Source organism: Diceros bicornis, chromosome 12 (assembly GCF_020826845.1).
Source record: "Diceros bicornis minor isolate mBicDic1 chromosome 12, mDicBic1.mat.cur, whole genome shotgun sequence".
NCBI lineage: Eukaryota > Metazoa > Chordata > Mammalia > Perissodactyla > Rhinocerotidae > Diceros > Diceros bicornis.
The window spans coordinates 16,474,275-16,495,659 of NC_080751.1; the positions used below are offsets into that span (position 1 = coordinate 16,474,275).

At 37.5% G+C, this 21,385-nt stretch overlaps 1 protein-coding gene across 3 annotated transcripts in view; it reads left to right on the plus strand.

The window, feature by feature from the left end:
- Positions 1 to 21,385, plus strand: part of EXOC6B (exocyst complex component 6B) — a 588,554-nt gene that overhangs the window by 438,340 nt on the left and 128,829 nt on the right. For all 3 annotated transcript variants that reach the window (XM_058550958.1, XM_058550957.1, XM_058550956.1), the window contains one exon: positions 4,216 to 4,289. In XM_058550958.1, coding sequence (XP_058406941.1) covers positions 4,216 to 4,289 — 74 coding nt within the window. The remainder of the gene's footprint in view (positions 1 to 4,215; positions 4,290 to 21,385) is intronic.

The window sequence follows — 21,385 nt, forward strand, 5'->3', positions numbered from 1 at the left end:
GGAAGATTTCCTGCCAGCCTCTCTGGAACCTTGACTCAGTCCCCAGGTAACATGAGATGGTCAAAGGTAGGGTTTGGTTCTGTGTTAGTGGAACAAGCACCTTGATATTCTTGCTGATAAAGAGGGCACACTACAGAACTCCAGCTTCTGGAAACTTTGGTGCTGGCTTAGGCGACTTAGAGACTGAAAACCTACTACAGGTCTTGGAATCCGGAGAGAAGTCCAGAAAGGGACTTGTCCATTGTGTCTCATATATCCGTTGGTTCCACTTGGCCACTATTGTATGTGTGTACTCCTTTTTATGATGTCAAAAGAAGGAAGGCTTTTACTCGTGACTCTAAAGAAAGGCTTCTTGTGTGTACATGTAATCAATTTGTGTATGCATCAGCATGTTACAGCAGACTGGGGTCTTCTTGCCCCCCTCGCATGTGAGTGTTCCTCTTCTCTTTCTGTCAAGCAGCATCTGGGAATTTGGTTGTGCAAATCAAATCCGAGTTGCCTGTTTGCTAAGTCTTGAACAAGTTATATCTCTTGTCACTAGAGAAAGTACTACTAAATTAGCACCACTAAATAATTTTGGGGTGTGTGTATGTGTGTTCTATTTCCTTTTCTCTGATTATAAATGGTTTATACTCATTTTAAAAGTTCATAAATATAAAGAAGAATAAAACCCTCTTGTAATCTTCTTCTCTGTAACAGCCTCAGTTAACATGATGAAATGAGTGCTTACTGTCGTGTTTTCTATGCATATCAGATTTTATATAGTTGAAATCAGACTATATATAAATTTTCATTTTAGTTTTTTAAATATTCACATTTTCTTATGCTATTAACATTTTTCATATATCTAAAAAATTGATTCTAGGAGAACAATCATGTTTTTAAGGGTATATTGTGTCACAAAATTACAGGAGATCTATTTTGTGCATTTATTGAATTTTTAAAATAATACCAGTGAAAATTACTGTGCTATAGCTAATATACTAGTAATTAGTCATATCAGCTTCCTATAATTATGGAAGTGAAGCATTTAAATATTTGACTATAAATAAATTTGCAGTGCCAACTCACTAACTCATCATTGAATGGTAGCTGAATTGCTTCTAATGTTTTGTCCTGGATGTAGAACATTGTTTCTTAACCTTTGTTTGGTCACCAACTCTCTGAGAATTCAGTGAAAACTATGAACCTTCTTCCCAGAGAATGCATATTCACACAAAAAACTAATTGTAATGATAATCAATTATGATATGCCAGGTGCTCTGCTAACTGCTTTACATGTATTTCATTTAATCCTCATAGCAGCACTATAAGGAATGTACTGTTACCCTCATTTTTGAGGTAAAGACAGTGAAGCTTTAAGGAAATTTAGTAACTTGCTCATGCCCATAGAGCTAGTAACTGGGGTTCAGTCTCTGATTTTTATAACCCCAAAGCCTATCCCCTCAATCATTGAGCACCTAATTTTAGGGAGCTCATAAATTCCTAAAGCCTGCTTATTGATACTCATGTAAGGATGGCTTACATTTTGCAATCCAGAGATTTTCATTGGCGGTGAAGATTATGTGTGATTAATGAATCTTGCTATTTTTGTAACTTATTTAATTAATATATGAGTATGTGTTGAACATCTACTATTCTGAATAACTTTTTAGGTTCTGTGATATGGTCCTTATCCCTAAGGAGTTTACTATCTACATGGGAAGACAAGAATTATATACATAAAACAATGATAAAAAATACAGATATGAAGTTGAATGTTCAGTAATTAGACATTTCCATAAAGCTATCCATGAAAATTAATCTCTTTACTTTGTCATACCTTGATGCAATTATCATTCTTTGATTCCTTGATTTATAAAAGCAAAATCAAATCTAAAAGGCCACCATGTCTTCTGGGAACCTGGAAGATTCAGTGTGTCATAAAAATGAGGTCTATAAAGTGAGACTCTGAGAACTAAATATGTGTCACATCCAAATTCCTGAGTGGTTTCATCAGCATCATCTGTTAGCCCCAGGGAGCATGCCCAATAAGGAGATTGAAGAATGTGTGGCTAGCTCTCAAGCATTCAAACCATGTATCACAGGGTAATTCTGTTGAGTTGAACATGTGTAGGGCAGCAGAACACCTTAATAGTTGCTGCATTTTGATTCAAGTAGGGTTCCTGCTGACAGAGAGGACTTCAGTACTTCAAATGATGCAGCATAGCCTTGAGTCATGCAGGAGCAATAGTGATAATCTGCCATCCTTAGATGAAACTCTCTGGCATGGGAAGTTTATTTAAGCTGACCACCTGACAATCAAGTCTGTGAAAGGGGTGGCTGTGGCTATAATTCAAAGAACTGCTTTCTATAGGACCATAGTATGGGAAAGTTGTACATGTGACTTGAGTGGCTGCTGTATACGAGGTTATCACAGATAATGGCTGTTGTAAGATTTGAAAGATGGATTATGTCAAGCTTCCTATTAACACGGCCCTCATCAAGTATTTTTACAGTTTTAGAATTTTACTCTTTTAAAACTTTAATTATTTGGCCTTTACATATGATAGAATTAATTTATAAATGGCATTTGAATTTTCTTTTCAAAGCAAATAGAAACTTAGTGCTGCTAATCATGCTATATAGTTTATCTCCTTCCATTTATGAGTCATTTTTATTTGAAATGTATAAAATAAGAATATTTTGTATACAGTTGTATAATACATTGGTGCTGTATTTTAATGGGTTTAATAAATTGTTTTAAATTTCATTTCACATAATATTTCCATAATCCTGCAACTTAATTTGTTAGCATTATTTTTTAAAGTGGGGCAAGGATTTTATAAAAACCTGTTATGTCTAAGAAGCCCCTAGATGGAAAATATTTTTAAAGAACAGAAATTCCTATCATTCTTCACAAATCATCATTTGAATCTATCCAGCTACTAGTTTGGGGGAGTAGTTTTCCAGACATATATGCAGATATCTGGATGGATTTTATTTAATTTCAAAAGAAAAATGTGATACCAACTTTCTATAATTTCTTAAATTCATTCCTGGAGAAAAATATAATTGAAAGCAAAACATTCCTTTTTGCATTCGCGTTGAGCAGAGACTTAGTTGGTTTTGAGGTGAATAGATTGATGTTAATGTTAAATGTCCATCACACTTTGGCTTCACAGAGAGAATTCAAGACATAGTAACTGTCCAACTTTTGAATTTGTTCTGTGTGTGTGTGTGCGTGTGTGTGTGCGCGTGTGTGTGTGTGTAGGGGGCTTAAATAAGACCTTTTGATTTCATAATAAGCAGGGCTTAGGGACAATAAAACTTGACATTCTTAACTGTGACTAGTATTTGTCCCTATAGCCCTATGCAGTTGTCTTCTTGTTAACGATGTAGAAGCCCGAGTCATAAACTGAGCATGTACCCAAGGCGCTACTGTAAATTGCAAATAGCATTCATGTGGTCTCTTTGACCTAGACTAAATTGGGATAGAAGAAAGAGAAAAAAGAATTTTCGAGAGTGGAATAGAAGTAGGAGTCAAGAACAAAGTTTACACTAGAAGGATGAACGTGTGCAAAGGTTGTCTAAGTTTTTGCAGTAAGATTTATTTAGATGGGCCTTTTCATATCTGCAAATACTCCTTTGCTTAAGAGCCAAACACTAGATTGGGGCAGCCTCTGCTGCTGGGTGTGTGTGTGTTAGCAATAATGCACTCATGAGATAATACAAATAATCAGTGAGGGAATAATGAATGATGTGGCAGGGAATATTTTTTGATAAATGCTTGGGGAATGAGGTGACAGGCGTGAAATTAGAAAATTCCTTCAGCGATCTAAAATATAAATAGCTTTCGGAACTGAAAAGAGTTTCACAGCTGAAGATTTTATTGTGTTGAGAGGAAAAACTTTTTTCTCTCCCCCACTCCCTCCTCCTTTGCAAGTTGTTTGTCCATTCACAAAACAAATACTCTGAAGCCTAGCGCGGCTCATGGGAATAAATTTCAGGTCGAATTAGTACAGTTTCCTTGCTGTCAGGATGCTGGAATTAATGGTGTTTTGATGACACGAATTTTGAAGGGCAAACAAAGAAGCTGAAGGGAGAGAGACATGACTCCTTAGAAGCTTGGTCCTCCTCTCCCCCAGCCTCTCTTGTCTTCCCTGTCATCCGTCTGCCAATCTCCCTGTCCATGGTTAGTTAAAGGCGCTTTTTATCCTCCTTTCTTTCCCACAGAGTTTGCCAGATCCGGCCCGGTGCCTGGGTTCCAGGAGGACACGCTGCAGTTGGCCTTCATCGACTTGAGACAAGTAAGTCTTTGTGTTTTTGTTTTTTGTTTTTCTTTTAAGATGTGTGACTGGAGACCATCAGGTCTTAAGGAAAAGGGGAGGGGTGGGGGATTGGCGTTGGCGATTCACAGTGGAGACCTAAGGGTTTTTCCCTGTGTTTGAGGCCACCTCTTTTATTTAGCTATCTGGGATCCTTAGCTGTGGTGGAGTTAAAGGTTTTGTGGGTAGAAGGGAAGGCAGGAGGTGGGAGGAGGGACCCAGAGAGTAGAGAGACTCAAGTGACCCTCAAGTGATGTGACCCATTGTGCTATAGTTGGCTTCTGCAGACACAGCAAAAAGATAACTCAGCAAACCAATGCTAAGCAGGTGCAGTGATGCAGAGACTGCCTGCCTGGAGAACTTTTGTTTGCAGAGAATGAGGGCAGCAGCACTTAAGAAAAATGAAATAGTTTATATTCTGGATTGTTGGTTTGGTTTGTTGACTTTTTTCTGTTGCCTAAGTCTTCCCATCCCCTCCTTTGTAGAATGTGGTCAGCCACGAGTGACTAAGTGGTCGTTTTAGAAGATGATTAGTAAAGGCCCTGACCAGTCATGCTAACCTAACAGGGAACCCTATTTAATGTGATGAAAGCTGGTTCTTAGGCATACCTGAGCTTTACAAGCCCATCAGATAGAAAGAGTCGTTCCATAGGGCTGTTGCTTGCAGATTGAAATGGGTGGGTTGGTAGGCCTTGGTGGTTTAGGTATAGAGGAGCAGGATGGTCGGGGCCGAAAAAGGGAGAGAGTTAACTGGGCTCTGTCATCTCTTCACTCTGAAGATGGATGGGGTTGGATAGAAAGTGTGAATGAAGTAAGAATCAATGACTGATGCTTCTCTCCTATTAAAACAATCTTTTTTTTTTGTCTGTTTTAAAAAAGGGGCTGGCTTTGTTTCTCCTGCCATAATGATGCAGTGCCTCTTGTTTTCAGAGCTGACATAGTTTGCATTCTGAAAACTTTTAGATGCCCAGGGTATTTCTTAAAGCCGTAGGACCCCTTATATCGGTAGTCTCCTTACCACTGTGACTCGATTCATGCTGGAACAGCTTTTAACCCATAATGGATGGCCTGAGCTACCCCTGAATCCTTGTGGATGGGTAGGTAATCTGTCATCTGATGACAATTCTAGAAAGCCCTGTTAAGCAGAAAACAGAAAATTGTGTCTCTATAGACCCGCCAAAGTTTGAGGATTCAGGCCGCGTCCCAGAAACGTGTGTCAACTTAATATTTGGGGGCCGAGGTGGGAGTTCTCTTACACATAAAGGCTTTCTCAGCATGGTCACAAATGGAGCTGAGTATCTTTCCACACTTAAGACCTTCCACCTGTGGATTCAGCAATTCAACTGAGACATTCAGGCTTAACCCCTTGGCTGATGTAAGACTGAAAGATTGGGATTTTGCTTTAGGGTTTTGTGGAGTGGTATCTGTTGGACTTTTCCTCCCTGTTTCTTCTCAGAAACTTCTGAGCCAATAGGCTTTTCTTGGAAAGCAGAAATTGAATTTCATTGGAGAAACACATCCAAGGAAGAATTTTTCCCTTCTCACTATTCATGAGAAGAAAGTGTGGTCTTTCTCTCTAGTTTGTGGTTTTGGTCCCTATGGAAAGCAACTAGTGTTCACAGAAAATGTTAACTAAGGGAGTAAGTTAGAAAGCACAGCCAAAATAAGGTGGATCTGAGCCGGGAGGGAATGCTCAAGTACTTGTGAGCTCTCAGAGGGCACTGTTGTTTATGCTTAAGTTCCTATTTTCTATTACATTTCTGTTCTTGGAGCTCCTTTTATGATGTTTTAGCAGTGGAAACCAAAACTCCAAAAATTTAACTAATAATAAAAGAGTATGCCTCTTCCTATTGAATCTATCACCTAATTCCTATTTATTTCTGTCTCTATTAAAGCAGCTTAAATTTTTCTATCCTAGATCATTTGAAAAATTTTTCAGCTCTTTGGCTGTAGCTCATTATTAGCAGGCCTCAGGTGGGTTGAATCATTGTGAGAAAATTATGTTTCTACATTCTATGCTGAAAATATTTATCTGTTTACAGTTCATCTTAGTCATTCTGATAACTTATTTAAGGTCAGCATCTTTTTAAAAGGAGACTTCTTCTGAACTATAGAGATGTTCAAACTATAGGTAGAAAACCTAGGAGTATATTTGCAAAGGAGATATCTTGGCCTCAAATGAGGCGTGACTAAGTGTCCTTGAATATATGTCCTTTTGCATATACTCTTCGGAATCCTAAAATAGAGTTATGGAATTTGGGAGTTGGGGGTTAATCTTAAAAATCATGTGGTATAACCTTTGCTTGATACTTGAAAGCCTATACAGCATCCCAGACCGTGCTTGAATATCCTCCTTGAGGAGAACTCATTGCCCCAGAGCACAAGGTCCATCTTAGGACAATCTGATTGTTAGAAAAATATTTCTCAACTTGGCTAAAATCTGTCTCACTTACCTTCAACCCTTTGACTTTTTATATTTTTATTAACGCATCCCCAAGTTGGGGGATGGGCCTTCTATCCTGATTTATTGAGCTTCCTATTTGCTAGTAATCAAGTCTTTTTCACATGTAGCATTATTACCGATTCCTCATCCAGTCTTTATATGGTCGATTTTATGGACCAAAATTGGAAACTTTGGTCTACGTTTTTCTTATAGACATATTATTAACAACACAGATATTTATTCTAGCCTATCCACACATTTTTAGGTCCTGATTCAGTTATCCAGCTCATTAACTGATTTAACCATTATGCCCTTTATAAGTCAAAGATAACAATATTAAACAAGAATGGCATAAGTTAAAGAAAGAAGTTAAAGTTAAGGCAAGTTATATAAACATTCATGCAAGAAAGGGATCTGTCTCCAGTGCAGTGCAGCAAGGATATTCTTTTACTGTCATTGAGTGTATTTGCCTCACTGGTTTATGAGCATATTCATCTGATCATGCTTTCATGTTCTCTCGCTTTAGAGTGTTTCAGACACTATCAATTGAATGATAATTTTTAAAATATTCAAAACATGCAATATTTGATGAAATCATCTCTGTTTAGACTATAATAGCAGAGTATCATTTAAAAGCTATAGAATTTCATTAGCAAATAAATTAGATGTAGATAGCAAACCTATTCATCCTTTCTCACCTGTCCTGTCTAGTCTCAATTTCCTATTTCTTAAAGAAAAGAGTGAAATGACATTTTGAATATACAAGCTTTCATGATATTTTACAGTTGTATAGCAGGTCAAAGTTAAAGTACATTTATATACACATCTCATTTGTCAGATTTCTGGGTTTAGAAAACCTGCTGTTAATAATAATGTGAATTAGACAGTACAAATCAAAATCTCCTTTTTTGCCACTTTATACTTTCTACATTTCCAAGTTCATCAAAGTAGGATTGCAGTATGACTTCACATTCATGTATCTAAAATATGTGCAAATTTCTATGAAAATCCAAATTTGAGTTAATGCTAAATCTTGAGAAGGACAACTTAAGGACTCAGTTATTAACTACCTTGGAGTGGCATGTACACTCCAAGTACTAATAATTGCTGGCCTTTAATGGTTCATAATTGGGAATTACAATATAAGGCCAATAGTAGATTCTCAATAGTTATTTGATTCTTTAGCAGTAGTACGGTTTGTATTTTTCTTCTGTTGTTAAACATTAAGTAGATATTGCTGATGCATGCCAGAATTTGAACTTCAGTTGATTTGCATTTCAGTTTCTTTTATCAAACTCTGAGTGCCTACTATGAACAGAGCACAACTTAGGTGCTGTGGGAATACACAAATGAATGTAATAGAGTCTCTGTCCTCCAGGAGCAAAGAGGTGATCAGCAAATACTTGATTCTAATACAAGGCACATTGTGATGAGTATTACATTGGAAGGATAAAGCCATTGTGTATGTTTCAATTATTTCAGCAGCTTTTGCTGCATAACAAATTACCCCAAAACGTATTGGCTTAAAAAAGAACCATTTGTTTAGCTCAAGTTTCTACAGATTGGCAATTTAGGATAAGTTCAGTGGGCTTACTCATACTTTGAGGTCAGTTGCCAGATTGGCTGGTCTAGGATGCCTTAGCTAGGTCCACTCTTCTCTGCTGCACGTGATCTCTCATCCAACCAATAGCCTAACCCAGGCTTATTCACATGGCATCTTAGTATGGTTCCAAGAGAGCAAGAGGAAATGTACAAACCCCTTGAGGCCTACACTTGGAACTAGCAAACCATCATTTCCACCACATTCTGTTGGCTAGAGCTGGTCACAAGGCCAGCCCAAATTCAGGTAATGGGGACATAGACTCCAGCTGATACTCTAGTTGCAATACAACACTTTTATATAAATGATGCAAAATAAACAATGCAAATCAGGAGTAAGATTGTATCTGTAAATGCAAATTGGAGAGGTCTTTGTCGGCCTACGTAGTTACTAAGTATTTCATGAAAAAGGTAGAGAGTTAAACTGAGAGAAAGTTAGGCACTGATAAGGGAAGAAGGTATTTCACGCATAGAAAATAGCTGGTTTTAAGATTTGTTTAAAAACGTGAGTGTGTGTGTGTGTGTTAATTTAACTAGACTCTAGACTGTCTTTCCTCTCAAGTATTAGGCTAATCTCTTTAAATCCCCATTCCTTAATTTCTCTTTGTTCCTTATTTTTACTGTTCAGCTTCCTCCTGGACCTCTTTTTTTGTATTCTATACTTCTCCTCATCAAATGCTGCTTATTGCGGGCTACTCTGAAACATTTCACATTTCTGTTATTCACATTTACTATGAGGAAATCTTAACTTCCCCAGATAATTATTTTCGTTATTTATTTAATTTACGGCTGTTCTCCTTACATAGTTGAGTAGCAGGAAAAGGTTTCAGTGTGTCCTTTTCTTTAGTAGCATCACATTATTTTCTGTTCCGTGGCCCTAACTGTTATTTACCTGCCATATACGTAAGTTTTTATAAAGCTGAATGAACTAAGTTGTGACATTGCATCAGATCTCCTGAATGGAGCTTGTTGGCAACAAGTCTTATACAGCAAAGCCATCCCAAGATATCTATGGCTTTTTTTAGATTGAGCTGCTGACATTCCCTCTAGGCCAGTTATTCCCCAATTTCTAAACCTTCAGTCTAAAGTAAACACAGTGCATTTCCACTGCAGGCACTTAACTTGCCTTAAAAACAACTATAGAACCTAAGAGAAATAATTGTATATTTCTTTGGAGATGTTGAACAAATTCTGATGCTATTCCTGTTGAAAATATATAGGTAAAATCAGTACCGTCACTTAGTTAACATCAGGTAGGGAAACCTGAGAACAACTCAAGAACCTAATTATGTAGAACTGCCCCTCCTGTTTCCCATCCTATCTTGATCCTATTCAATAAAATTTTAGGTTTTACATCAAATTACCTTCCCTTCTCTTTTGCCCTGCCCCCAAGTCTAATGAACAACATTCCCACTAAGAGGAACATTCTCCTTTGCTTGACTGCTGTTGGGTCCTATGGAAAAATCTTAGCTTTGCTTAATAATCACTTATATTTTAGCTTCAGTAGAATACCCATTTATGTCAAAAACTTATTTTGCCTGATACAGCACATAACAAAATGATATGTAGTTGATAGAATTTCTTTTTTAATATTTCACTCTAACCAGTCTAAACATCCCCTAACTAGGAGACTACATAGGAGGCCAGGGCGTAGGGCAGGCCCACATCTTAAAAGGCCCCAAGTGTCAGTCTTCATCACAACCCTTAAACTGTATTTAACAGGAAGAAGGGTGATCTCCCACATGTACTTCTTAATACTGGTCCTTAACCTGCTGGAATGTAATTTGGGTTTTGTTTTTTTTTTGGGGGGGGGTGTTGGGGGGTGGCCTGTAGTTTTCCCAAGTATTTACTGAGCAGTTGTCAATAAGTCATGGTGGAAAAGATGAGAGGTGTCTGGTTAGGTAGTAGGAGAAAGTTTTTATGAAAGGATATTCTTGGTGGAGGAAAATTGAGAGAGTGGTTTGTGAACCCTCTAGTAGTGACGTGTATGGATCAGTAATGTTGTCAGTAGGAATACTCTCCAAGTGCTCCACTAAAATATTTTGTTGACCCTCAGATTGTGTATAATCTTGAATAATGGCCTATAAAACTAGGAGTCATCTGCACCAGAGTCAGAAATCAAACAGTTTGATAACTCGTGAAATTGGAAGATGTCATTACTATGACTGATGTGGATGGTGGGGTTGGAAGTAATGGTTTAAGCCATAAAGCACGTTATCTTGGAAAAGATTATTTGCACTACCAAAATGGTGGCATATCTATGCGGGTAGCATGTATATGTTGAGTAGATGTCATTTCAGAAATGAAATCCAGAGTCATCATATCTCAAAGGCATTTGCTAATTAGATGAGGATACAGTAATATATGAGACCACCTTCACAGATCTCTTTAAGGTACAGAGCCACTGAAAGTTCCTGCAGACCATAGTCCGTGTCTTAACATAGGTACAGCAAGCACTTGGATGTATAGACCTCCCTAATCAGAAAGTATTCATTCATTCATTCATTCAGCACTATGCCTAGCACTGTTATAGTGGGTATAGTGGTAGAGTGGGCATAGTGCAGTGAATAAAACATGGTCTCTGCCCTCGTGGAGCTTCCATTCTTGTGTAATTTGCCCAGGCTTGTAAAACAGGCCATTTTAACATTCTGCTCTTCCCAAAATCTCTCTTCAGGTGGCCCTGGTGCTTCAAGGGGATGCCACTTTGTCTAGATTTTCATTTTCTTGTGTTGATGCTGTGTTGGTCAGTTTTAGAACAGCTGCAGAGTTTTCTGGCAGGATCCCCAGGACAAGGTCAAGTCTGCAGTACACTGATACATAGGCTTTCAGAAAAGAACTTTTAGCTATGGTTTGGCAGCCTGGCGTAAATAAGATGGTCAACTTGAAATACTTCAAAAAGTAGTCCTTTGGTTTTTGAAAGCAGTGTTTTCTGGTTGTATTGACAAAATTGTTTTGCCCAAGTTGTTGTGACAGACATCTGTAACCTTCAGAGTGATACCTCTAACCTCAAGGGAAGCTCTGACAGCAAATAATTCCTATTCCCAAGCAGGGGAGAGCTAACACCTTTGGGTCTGGTTCTGTAAAAAATATACATAGGAACATTTCTGAGAATAGACTCCAATGAGCTAGACCTTTGACCTCATATAAGCCAAGTGTACACAAGGGTGAGGCACAGATGAATAAGGTCTTCTGCTACTGGGATACGGCTGCAGCCTCTTGCAAACCAGGTATATCTCTTACCTTGCTTGGGACATTAGGAATAACTAGAGCCATCATGGAAAATTTATAGAAGGAATTGCCAGTAATATATAAGACATTCTGGGATTTACTGAGTGTCCTTGTTTGATTGGAGGAGAATCTGTTCTAGAACTGCTAACACTTTGTCTCACCTCATGCCAGCCGCTTTACTGGGGAGGAGGTGAGCTCAGAAATTCTGTTTCAGGGGTTTTTTTGATTTAACACAGAATCCACTTTTTCCAGACCAGGATCTCATGAAATAACGTCCCAGCATAGTACAACTCTTTGGTATAGAAAATCATGTAAGGTGTCATTTAAGCGCTAGGAAAAGACCCAGATGTTTAATGGGCCAAATGACATCATAGTGTGTTAGGAAGGCCATTTTCTATTCATTATCCTCTCACTATGAAAATCATTTAAGCAGCTCAGAGATCTAATTTCTTAAAGTGTTGTGGAGTTGTTTCAGAAGGTTGGGAATCAGAGGAGAGGGAACAAGTACTAGTAGTGGATGCTAACCAGGTTGAGACCATGGTAGTCTTAAAAGAGGTAAACTCCCCATTGATTTTTTGAAATAAAGAACAATTGAGGTCTTTGAAGGGAAGATGGAAGATCTGATGAACTCCACTGTGTATTTTCCAGGGGCTTTGCTTTACCTCAGAGAGGAAGCACACCCACTGAACAGGAATGTAGGCGACAGACACTTGGTTCTTTACACAGTTGTATTTGGTAAAGAGATAGCTTCTGAGCCTCGTTGAGGGCCCTCCCCTTTAGATAGTTTGTATGTCTGGAAATGCTACTCACAGATGACAGGCACTGTGGGCCCTCTCAGGGTCCTTAAACTGGATTAATGGCAGATATGTGGAGACAAGCAGTGAGTGAAGGATCTTCAGTTAGGAGTAGTTGTGGACAATCTTTTGGGTAGCAGGAGACCAAACACCAGGCTTTTGACATATTTTCCCATGAATAGTACATTGGGTTTGGCCTTTGACTCATGAGCCTTCCAGGCTAACATTATTCATTGTTACTGTCAATCCATATTGGCACAGTCTTGAGTTAGATGGGAAGTGTAATCTAAAGCTTAATCAACAGAGTTGTCCAGCACTTCCTCCTTTAACCAAGAGGCAGAGCTCTACCACTTAGAGGTTCTACCAGAGTATGGAACAGCCTTTCCAGTTAGAAGGACCTTTTCCAGAAGTGTGGCTGTAGTCTGTGACAACCCTCCTTTGCTCCAATAGAACTACTGTAATTTTTAATGTGGGCATGGTGCCAGCATCACTCTACATAGCCTCATAGCAAAGTCTGTCAGTTCAGAGGCTAGAGTGTCATCCCATTTCATCAGCTCTTGTCTGAAGAGCTAATAAGTACAGCATAGTAAGCCACCTGGCAATTGCTACCTTAACTCATAGAAAGCATTGGTGATCCTTTCATGCTATATCATAGGAGACTTAGGTTATCTGTGAGGCTAGCTACTAGGCTAGCCTGAGGTACTGCACCACTCTCTGCTTCTCCCAACAAGCCAATCCTCAGGAACTCAGGAGGTTTCTCCCTTACCTCAACATACAGCATACCCACAAACCTGGAATTTTTGAATTTCTGAGACAATCAGATCTTCAAGAGGAAGGACAGGAGAGTCATCACCAATGAATTTCCCTGGGAGTAGCAGTGATATCAAGAGGCTCTTCTAGCAGTGCTGGTTGAATTAAAGCCTAATAGGTTCTGAACACAAATCTCATCTCCGTTAACTAAACTGTCTAGTGTCCTAGAGGACAGTACACTCCTAGGCCAAGGAAAGGGCAGCAGATCCAGGCCTTGGAACTAATTTCTAACTAGTGCCTCCTATTGATAGCCGCTGGAGGGCAGCAGAGAGTGAGAACAAAGGGCTAGATTTAGGGAATTGGGGCATGTTTTCAGTTTACCAGGAAAGAATCCCCCTTAGCTGTAAGGGAATTAGCTTCCTGGGAGCCACAGTTACAAGCATAGGCCTCTGGAGAACAAGGACCAAAAAGAACATCCAGAACCCTGATCTGAAGGTTAAAACACCCCTTCTAGGCAAGTTCAGGAATCAGGAATGGGTAAAGCAATGAGGTAGGACTGACTGTGCAAGGGGAACCAGATGGTATCAGTAAAGGTAGGGAACCAAAAGCACAGTCCAAAGTGTCAAGGCCCAAGAGGGCAGGCAAAGATGGAACAGGAACCAAATGAAAGAAAGAACTACAGTGGGAGGCAAGCCAGAGTGAGTGAGTTGTGGAGGCAAAGGTACAGTCAGGAGAGATTGATTCTCTAAGGTAGCCATACCCAGGAAGGAGCCTTTTGTAGGGCGCGTATCAGCAAGCAGGGAGTTGCAAAGGACCAATTTCAGATACAACCAAACAACCATATCTATGGGACTCTCATCTCTTAAAGTAGCTCCTCCTCGATTAGCCAGGGTCATGTCTTTCTTGGTCTTTCTCGATTTCAAGAACAAAATGTTGAGAATGCAGAAAGAGAGATGATATGACATTCTAAGATGTGACTAAGGGAGTCTTATCGTGAAATGAAATTGAACTTGGGCATGAAGCCTTTCTGGATAGCATTAGTGTGAAAGGACAGCTCACTTTCCTAAGATAGCTTCTGATGTTCCATTTTCATATTTTATATTGTAACATTTGCTAAGAATATCCAGTGGAAAAGAAAAACTGGCTCTGACGACTAGTTATATAGGCAAGATCCCAATCAATCCAGGAACTTAGGATCTGTTCCCAGTGGGTTAGCAGAGAGCTGTTTGGAGTCTCTTAAATGCTGAACACTTAGCAGTTTTCCAATCTCCTTAAGTATGGGGAAAGAAAACTGTTTCTTGGCCTATTAAGCTTCTAGTGTCTCGCTTCTTTTTCTCAACCACTTAAACATCAGGAAAATGAGACCCCTGTACCCACAAATTCCAGGATCCCTATAGTGGGTGTTAGGACAGCATAGTGGTTACGAAGTTTGGAATTGGACAGACCTGGGTTACTAGCTGTGACATTTGGCAAATCATTTGACCTCTCTAAGACGTAGTTTCCTACTATCTTTGATTATATGCTTACCAAATATTAAGTAACATAATTACATTATCTTATTTAATGCTTACTCCAGCATTATAAGCCTTGTAAATCATCATTTTTATAGCCTAGGGTCTGTTTACAGTAGGTTATTTCATAAATATAACAGGTGAATGACTAAATAAATTATGATATATGCATATAAAGAAATATCACTCATCAATAAAAGGAATAAACTATTGATACATCCAATTCTAGAATTTATATGAAATTCTGGAAAATGTAAACTGATCTATAGTGACAGGGTAGATCAGTGGTTGCTTGGGGGCAAGGGGCCAGGACTGACTACAAAGAAGCACAAAGGAGTTTCTTGGGATGAAAAAATGTTCGTGGTGGTGGTGGTTGCTTTGGTATATATATTTGTCAAAACTCATGGAACTTACACTTATTTTATTATACATAAAATTATATTAATATAAAATTGATTTTAAAAGTAGTAGTCTAAAAATTTTATATAAAATTCTATATATAAAATTCTAGAATATTATATAAAATCCTTTGTGTCTGGCTTCTTTCATTCAGCATAATGTTTTGAGATTCATCCATGGTATTGGATGTATCAGTAGTTCATTCCTTTTTATTGATGAGTGATATTTTTTATATGGATATATCATAATTTATTTAGTCATTCACCTGCTATAGTTATGAACATTTTATTGTTTCCAGTTTTGCACTATTATGAATAAGGCTGCTATGAACATTCATGTACAAGTGCTTGCATGGATATGTGTTTTTATTTCTCTGGGTAATACTAGGAGTGGAACTGTTGGGTCAATGTATATGTGTATGTTTAACTTGTGTATGTTTAACTTTATTTTTTTTAATGTCAAACTGTTTCCAGTGTAGTTGTACCATTTTCCATACCCACCAGCAGTGAATGAAAGTTCCAGTTGTTCCACATCCTCTTCAACACTTGGTGCGACAGTCTTATTGTTTGTTGGTTTATTGAGGCATAATTTACATATAGTAAAAAATTCATCCTTCTTCTATGTACAGCTCTATAAATTCTTACAAACTTATGCAAGTTGCGTAACCACCACCAAGTCAAGATACAGAATATTTCCATTACTCAAAAAATTCCTTTATGCCTCTTTGCAGTGAGTCGTCTCTTCCCACTCCCAGCTGCTGGCAATAATTACTCTGACCTCTGATGGTTTTGTCACATAAGTGGAATCATGCTTTTAATTTTGGCCTCTTTCACTTAGCATGATGCTTTTGAGATTCATCCATGTTGTTGCATGTATTAGTAGTCTGTTCATTTTTATTGCAGAGTAGTATTCCATTATAGACATTATTGGTTTACTCATTCCCCAGTTGATGAATATTTGGATCGTTTCCAGTTTAGGAATATCATGAATAAAACCCAATAAATATTTGTGTAAAGTTTTTTATGTGGACACATGTTTTCATTTCTCTAGAATAAATACTTAGGAGTGGGATTATTTAGTCATAGAGTAAGTGTGCGTTTAACTTTATAAGATGCTATCACTGTTTTCCAAAGTGACTTTACCATTTTGCCTTTTCACCGGCAATACATGAGAGTTGCAGTTGCTCTGCCTCCTTGCTAATATTTGATATTGTCATTTTTTCTTTAATTTGCACCATTCTAATAGGTATGTAGTAAGATCTTGTTGCGGTTTTAATTTGCATTCCTATAATGACTGTTGATGCCGAACATCATTTTGTGTCCTTATTTGGCATCCAGACCTCTTCTTTTGTGAAGTATTTGTTCACATCTTTTGTCCAGTTTTTGAAATAATTCTTATCATTGAGTTGTAAAAGATTTCTACATATTCTGGTTAATAGTCCATTATCAGATATGTGTTTAGCAACTTTTTTCTCCTAATCTGTGGCTTTTAATTTTCTTAATCGTATCTTTCAAAAAGTTTGAGTTTTTTATTTTAATAACATAGTTCATAATGACATCATTTTTTTTCTTCATGGCTCATGCTCTGTGTGTCCTATCTTAAGAAATTTTTCCTAACTCAAAGTCACAAAGATTATCTTCTGTGTTTTCTCTTAGGAATTTTATAGTGTTAGGTCTTGCATTTAGGTCTCAGATGATACATTTTGAGTTAATATTTCAATATGATGTAAGATATGGTCAAAGTTCATATTTTTATATAGAATGTACTGTTGTTCCAGCACCGTTTGTTTAAAAGACTATGCTTTCTCCATTGATTTGCCTTGACACCTTTATGAAAAATTGATTGACTGTATGTGTATTGTTCTGTTTCTGGACTCGTTATATTCTTTTTCATTGTTCTGTATGTCTATCCTTTTGCTACGTCTTGATCTTACTTTTATATTAAGTCTTGAAATCAGAGAGTATGGTGTGAGTCTTCTAACTTTTTTTTCCTTTTTCAAAATTGTTTTGTGTATTCTAGGTTTTTTTACACGTGTATTTTAGAATCAGCTTGTTAATAGTTACAAAAAAGCTTGCTGGAATTTTGACTAGCATTTTGTTGAATTCATAGATCAATTTGGGGAGAATTGACATACTGACAATATTGAGTCTTCTAATCCATGTACACAGTCTATCTCTCTGTTTATTTATATCTTTGATTTCTCTCATCAGTGCTTTATAGTTTTCAGCAAATCTTGCACATATTTTGTTAGATTTATTCTAAAGTATTTCATGTTCATTGTGAATGGTATTGTTCTTTTAAGGTCAATTTTTAATTGTTCATTGCTAGTATATGGAAACATAATTGGTTTTTGTATGATGACCTTCAATCTTAAACTTAATAAACTCACTTATTAGATCTAGTAATATTTTATAGATTCTTTGGTATTTTCTAGGTAGACAATTATGGCATCTGTGAATAAAGACAGTTTTACTTCTTCCTTTCCAATCTAGCTGCCTTTTGTTTCTTGCCTTATTACACCAGGACCTTCAGTACAATGTTAAATAGAAGTAATGAGAGCAGATATCCTTGCCTTGTTCCTGATCTTACTGGGGAAATATTCAGTCTTTCACCATTAAATATAATGATAAGTGTAAGGTTTTTATGCCTTTCATCCGTTGAGAAATTTTCTTTTAATTCTTAATTTGCTTAGGGTTTTTATTATGAATAGTACATCAGTTTTATATCCTGTCATCTAATTAGCCATTATTATTTTTGAACTTGTTATTTCTAATGTTTTGTTTTTATATTTAAATTGTAATATATGTATTCACACTCAAAGCTTTTTTTAAAAAATCTAAATTACTCCTTAAGGTACTTTCTTTATGCAAGAGTTATAAAAACATTTTTGTGGCTTTTAGATGTATTGCTGGTTCCTGTAACAAAGAGTTATACCAACCTAAAGTGTACCTGGCCCTGCATTCATGCACTAGCTTTACAGCAGCCTCACTAACATTGAATCTATAAATTATAAATTTGAAATGTTTTTGTTAATTTGATAGATATAAGAGGGTACTTTAATTTTTTTAGTCCACTTTTTTTACTACACATAAAAAATATCGAGTGGCTCATTGAACATCAGTAAGGGTATGAATTTACCAGTGTCCAATTTTCAGTTCTCACTGCCCTGTCCTATGATAGGTGTTTTGCAATCTGATTTGATGTATCTCTAATTTAACTTTAGCTTATTACAATCTAATGAGACAGGCAAGACTGATACTTCTAAAAAGTTAATTACTAGTAAAAAGCAACACATGATTAAGTGCTAAATTAAGTAGCATGTATAAGTTTGAAGGAGGGAGACATTGCTGCCCATTAGAAGTGATGATTCTTGTCTTTTTGCTTATTGTTTTCATAATGAGTTAGTAGGAGCTGATTTTTTTTTCTTAGTTTTATTTTCTTATTTTATAAAAGCATTCTGTGACCAGAACATTTGAGATTCGCTATTCATGGTGTCTCTGAAAATTGTGGTCATCTAAGGAAATTTAATCCCATACTAATTCAAACCATTGCTTGGCTCCAGTGTTACTGCAGAGAAGAATAAATTAGCCTACTATTGGCTGGCAAAGTTAAGGTATAACTTCTCTGTTTTCCAGACTATGGTAAAAAATATGCTCTAGAGACTTCATCTACAGATTGAGGTGTTCATCTAAGCCAAACATCAATCAGAGAGAAGCCTCCCAAGTTCTTGCCAGAGCTCTGATGCTTTGGGCCTGCTCAAGGCAAACAGCAGGTTCTCTATAGAGATGTTATGGCCTCCTCATAAGCTACTACTGGTAAAGTCGGTACTATTCAGTGACTTGGGACTATAAGAGACTTGGAGAGACCATGGGGAGAAAGTCATTCTCAGAAGCTTCTGGTACACCAAGGCTGTATTAAAAAGAACTATCTCAGACAATAGTAAATTGGCAACATCATTGAAAGTGAATGCATGTTATGAGGTAAGGGGAGATGTAATTATCTTTTTAGAGTGTATATTGCTTAGCATTTGTCAATACAGCATTTGTGTGTGTTACGTGTGTGTGTGTGTGTGTGTTCATTCATAACGTGCTTCCCTGTTCTCAATGCAAGTGTGATTAGAATTCCATATGATGCTCTTAATTATTCCCTCCCTTATTACCTCTGACAGAAATCATTACAAGGGAGAAGGTGGTTTTCCATGTGTGTTCTCTGGGATACCAACTTCCTATATCTATCTTTCTATCTGTGTGGACGTCTTTTCTTTCATTGCCTACTTGATGATAGTGAAAGAAGACAGTTTTAGTAGTGGGAGATGATAGGTTTTGGGGATGGAGAAGGGACATGGAAGTGCATATGTTCTTTCTGTTAAGTATGAAACTCTATTTTATTCCTACTTCTCTTAATTTGTTTTATGCCACTGCCATTGAGGATCTTGTATTTCTTTTCTTACATTCTGCCACCTACTGTTTTTTTTAAAACACAATTTTTATGTCATTTGGTTGCCCAAAGAACAAAGGACAAACTCATAGCAAAGTAAGTCTGGTCCCAGCCTGTCTTCCTGGTCTCCTTTTCCTGTCACTCTTCCCCATGTTACCTCTACCAGGACCACTCTGCCCACATCCCTGATCCCCAGACTGGGTAAGCTTTAGGCCCCCTCTACCTATTATCTTGGTAGAGTGATAAACTCCTTCCCTTCCTTCACAGCTTGGCTCAAATGTCATCTCCTTTATAAATCCTTCTCAACCTCCTCAGGCAGATTTAATTGTTCCCCCTTTGGGTCCCTGACATTTTGTATGTCCCTTCATTACTAATTCTCTTGTAATTATTTGTTTAATCATCTGCCTTCTCCATTAGATTCTGAGTTCACCAAGGGCAGGGACTCTGTTTTATTTATCCTCGATTTCCCCCTCCCCCAGCAGGTAACATAGTTCCCATTAGATATTATGCTCTCATAACTGCTTGCTGAATGCATTGACTTAATATTGTTTTAAGGCATTTCAGAAGTAAATGGAATTAGATTGAATTTCTGAATAATATTTGTACTCAGACTCCTGTAAATAAATAGTATTCATCATTTTCTTCCCACTCCATGCTCTTAATTTTCACTTTACTTTAATCTCATTAAATTAAGTGAAGAGGTCACAGCCCTAGGGAAGGCAGGATCAAATATAGGGAAAGGGAACTTAGCTGGTAGTCCCTGGGACCTAGCACGTGATGACATTCTCTAGTGAGAGCCATGAGGAAAGGCTACCTAGGAAGAGCATCGTGCAGCTAGATAGTTCATGCTGGAAAGGAAAATAGCTCCTCACTTGATAAATTATTCTTATTGCTTCAACAGGAGATAACTTCTCAGGTGAAACACTTGGTCATAGTCTTCCAACCCTGTTGAGCACCTGGTTCAAGTGTCAGATGTTGCCTTTCTATTTCTATTCTCAAATAGGGGCCATTTTTCTCAATGCAAATGCACCTTTGGAGTTCATCCAGAATTTCATCCTTGTTATATCCCTCTAATATGTATGTAGCCCACTAACTGAGCCCCAAAATTAGGCCAGAATATCAATCCAAACTCTGAAACCAATTCAAGATGTTAAAATTTTTCTAGGAATGATTTCTTCTGACGTGGTTTACAAATAATTCCTGCTGAAGCAGTGAGGAATTTTGTATGAAAATGATTAATGTGTTGAAAATGTAACATGGCCTTATTCTCCATGCCAGAAATATACTTATCTTCATCACGTATGATAATAAAAACTCTTAATGTGCTATATTCTATTATAGCTTAAAATATTCTAAAACTCAGTTCCTGAATTCCCATTCCCCCCATAAAAACCTGTTCCTTCTGCAGTCCTCTTCAGATCAATTAATGGCAATTCTGGTCTTTCTTCTAGGAATAGAAATTGTGGAGTCACCTGACTCCTTTCTTTCTCTCGCATCCCACATCCAGTCTGTCAGCAAGTCGTGTTTTCTCTCCCTTCAAAACATATCCAAAAAACCAACCATTTATAGCTATCATTTCCCTTCTCCTAATTCAAGTAATAATCATTTCTCACTGTGTTCTTGCAATAGCTCCTTAACTGGTCTCCATGATTGTGCCTTTGCCCCTCTATAGACCATTCTCAATATGGCAGCCAGCGTGAAACAGTTAAAACAAAAGTCAGATCATGTCGCTCAACTATCTAAAATCTCACAGTGGCTTCCCATTTCACTCTAAGTCAAAGTCCTTTTCATGTTCTACAAGATCCTATAGAATCTTTACACACACATACCACTTAACTCTCTGACCTCACCTTCTACTGATTTTCTCTTCATTCTCCTCTCACTCTTATAGCATCTTCATTGTTTCTCAAACATGCC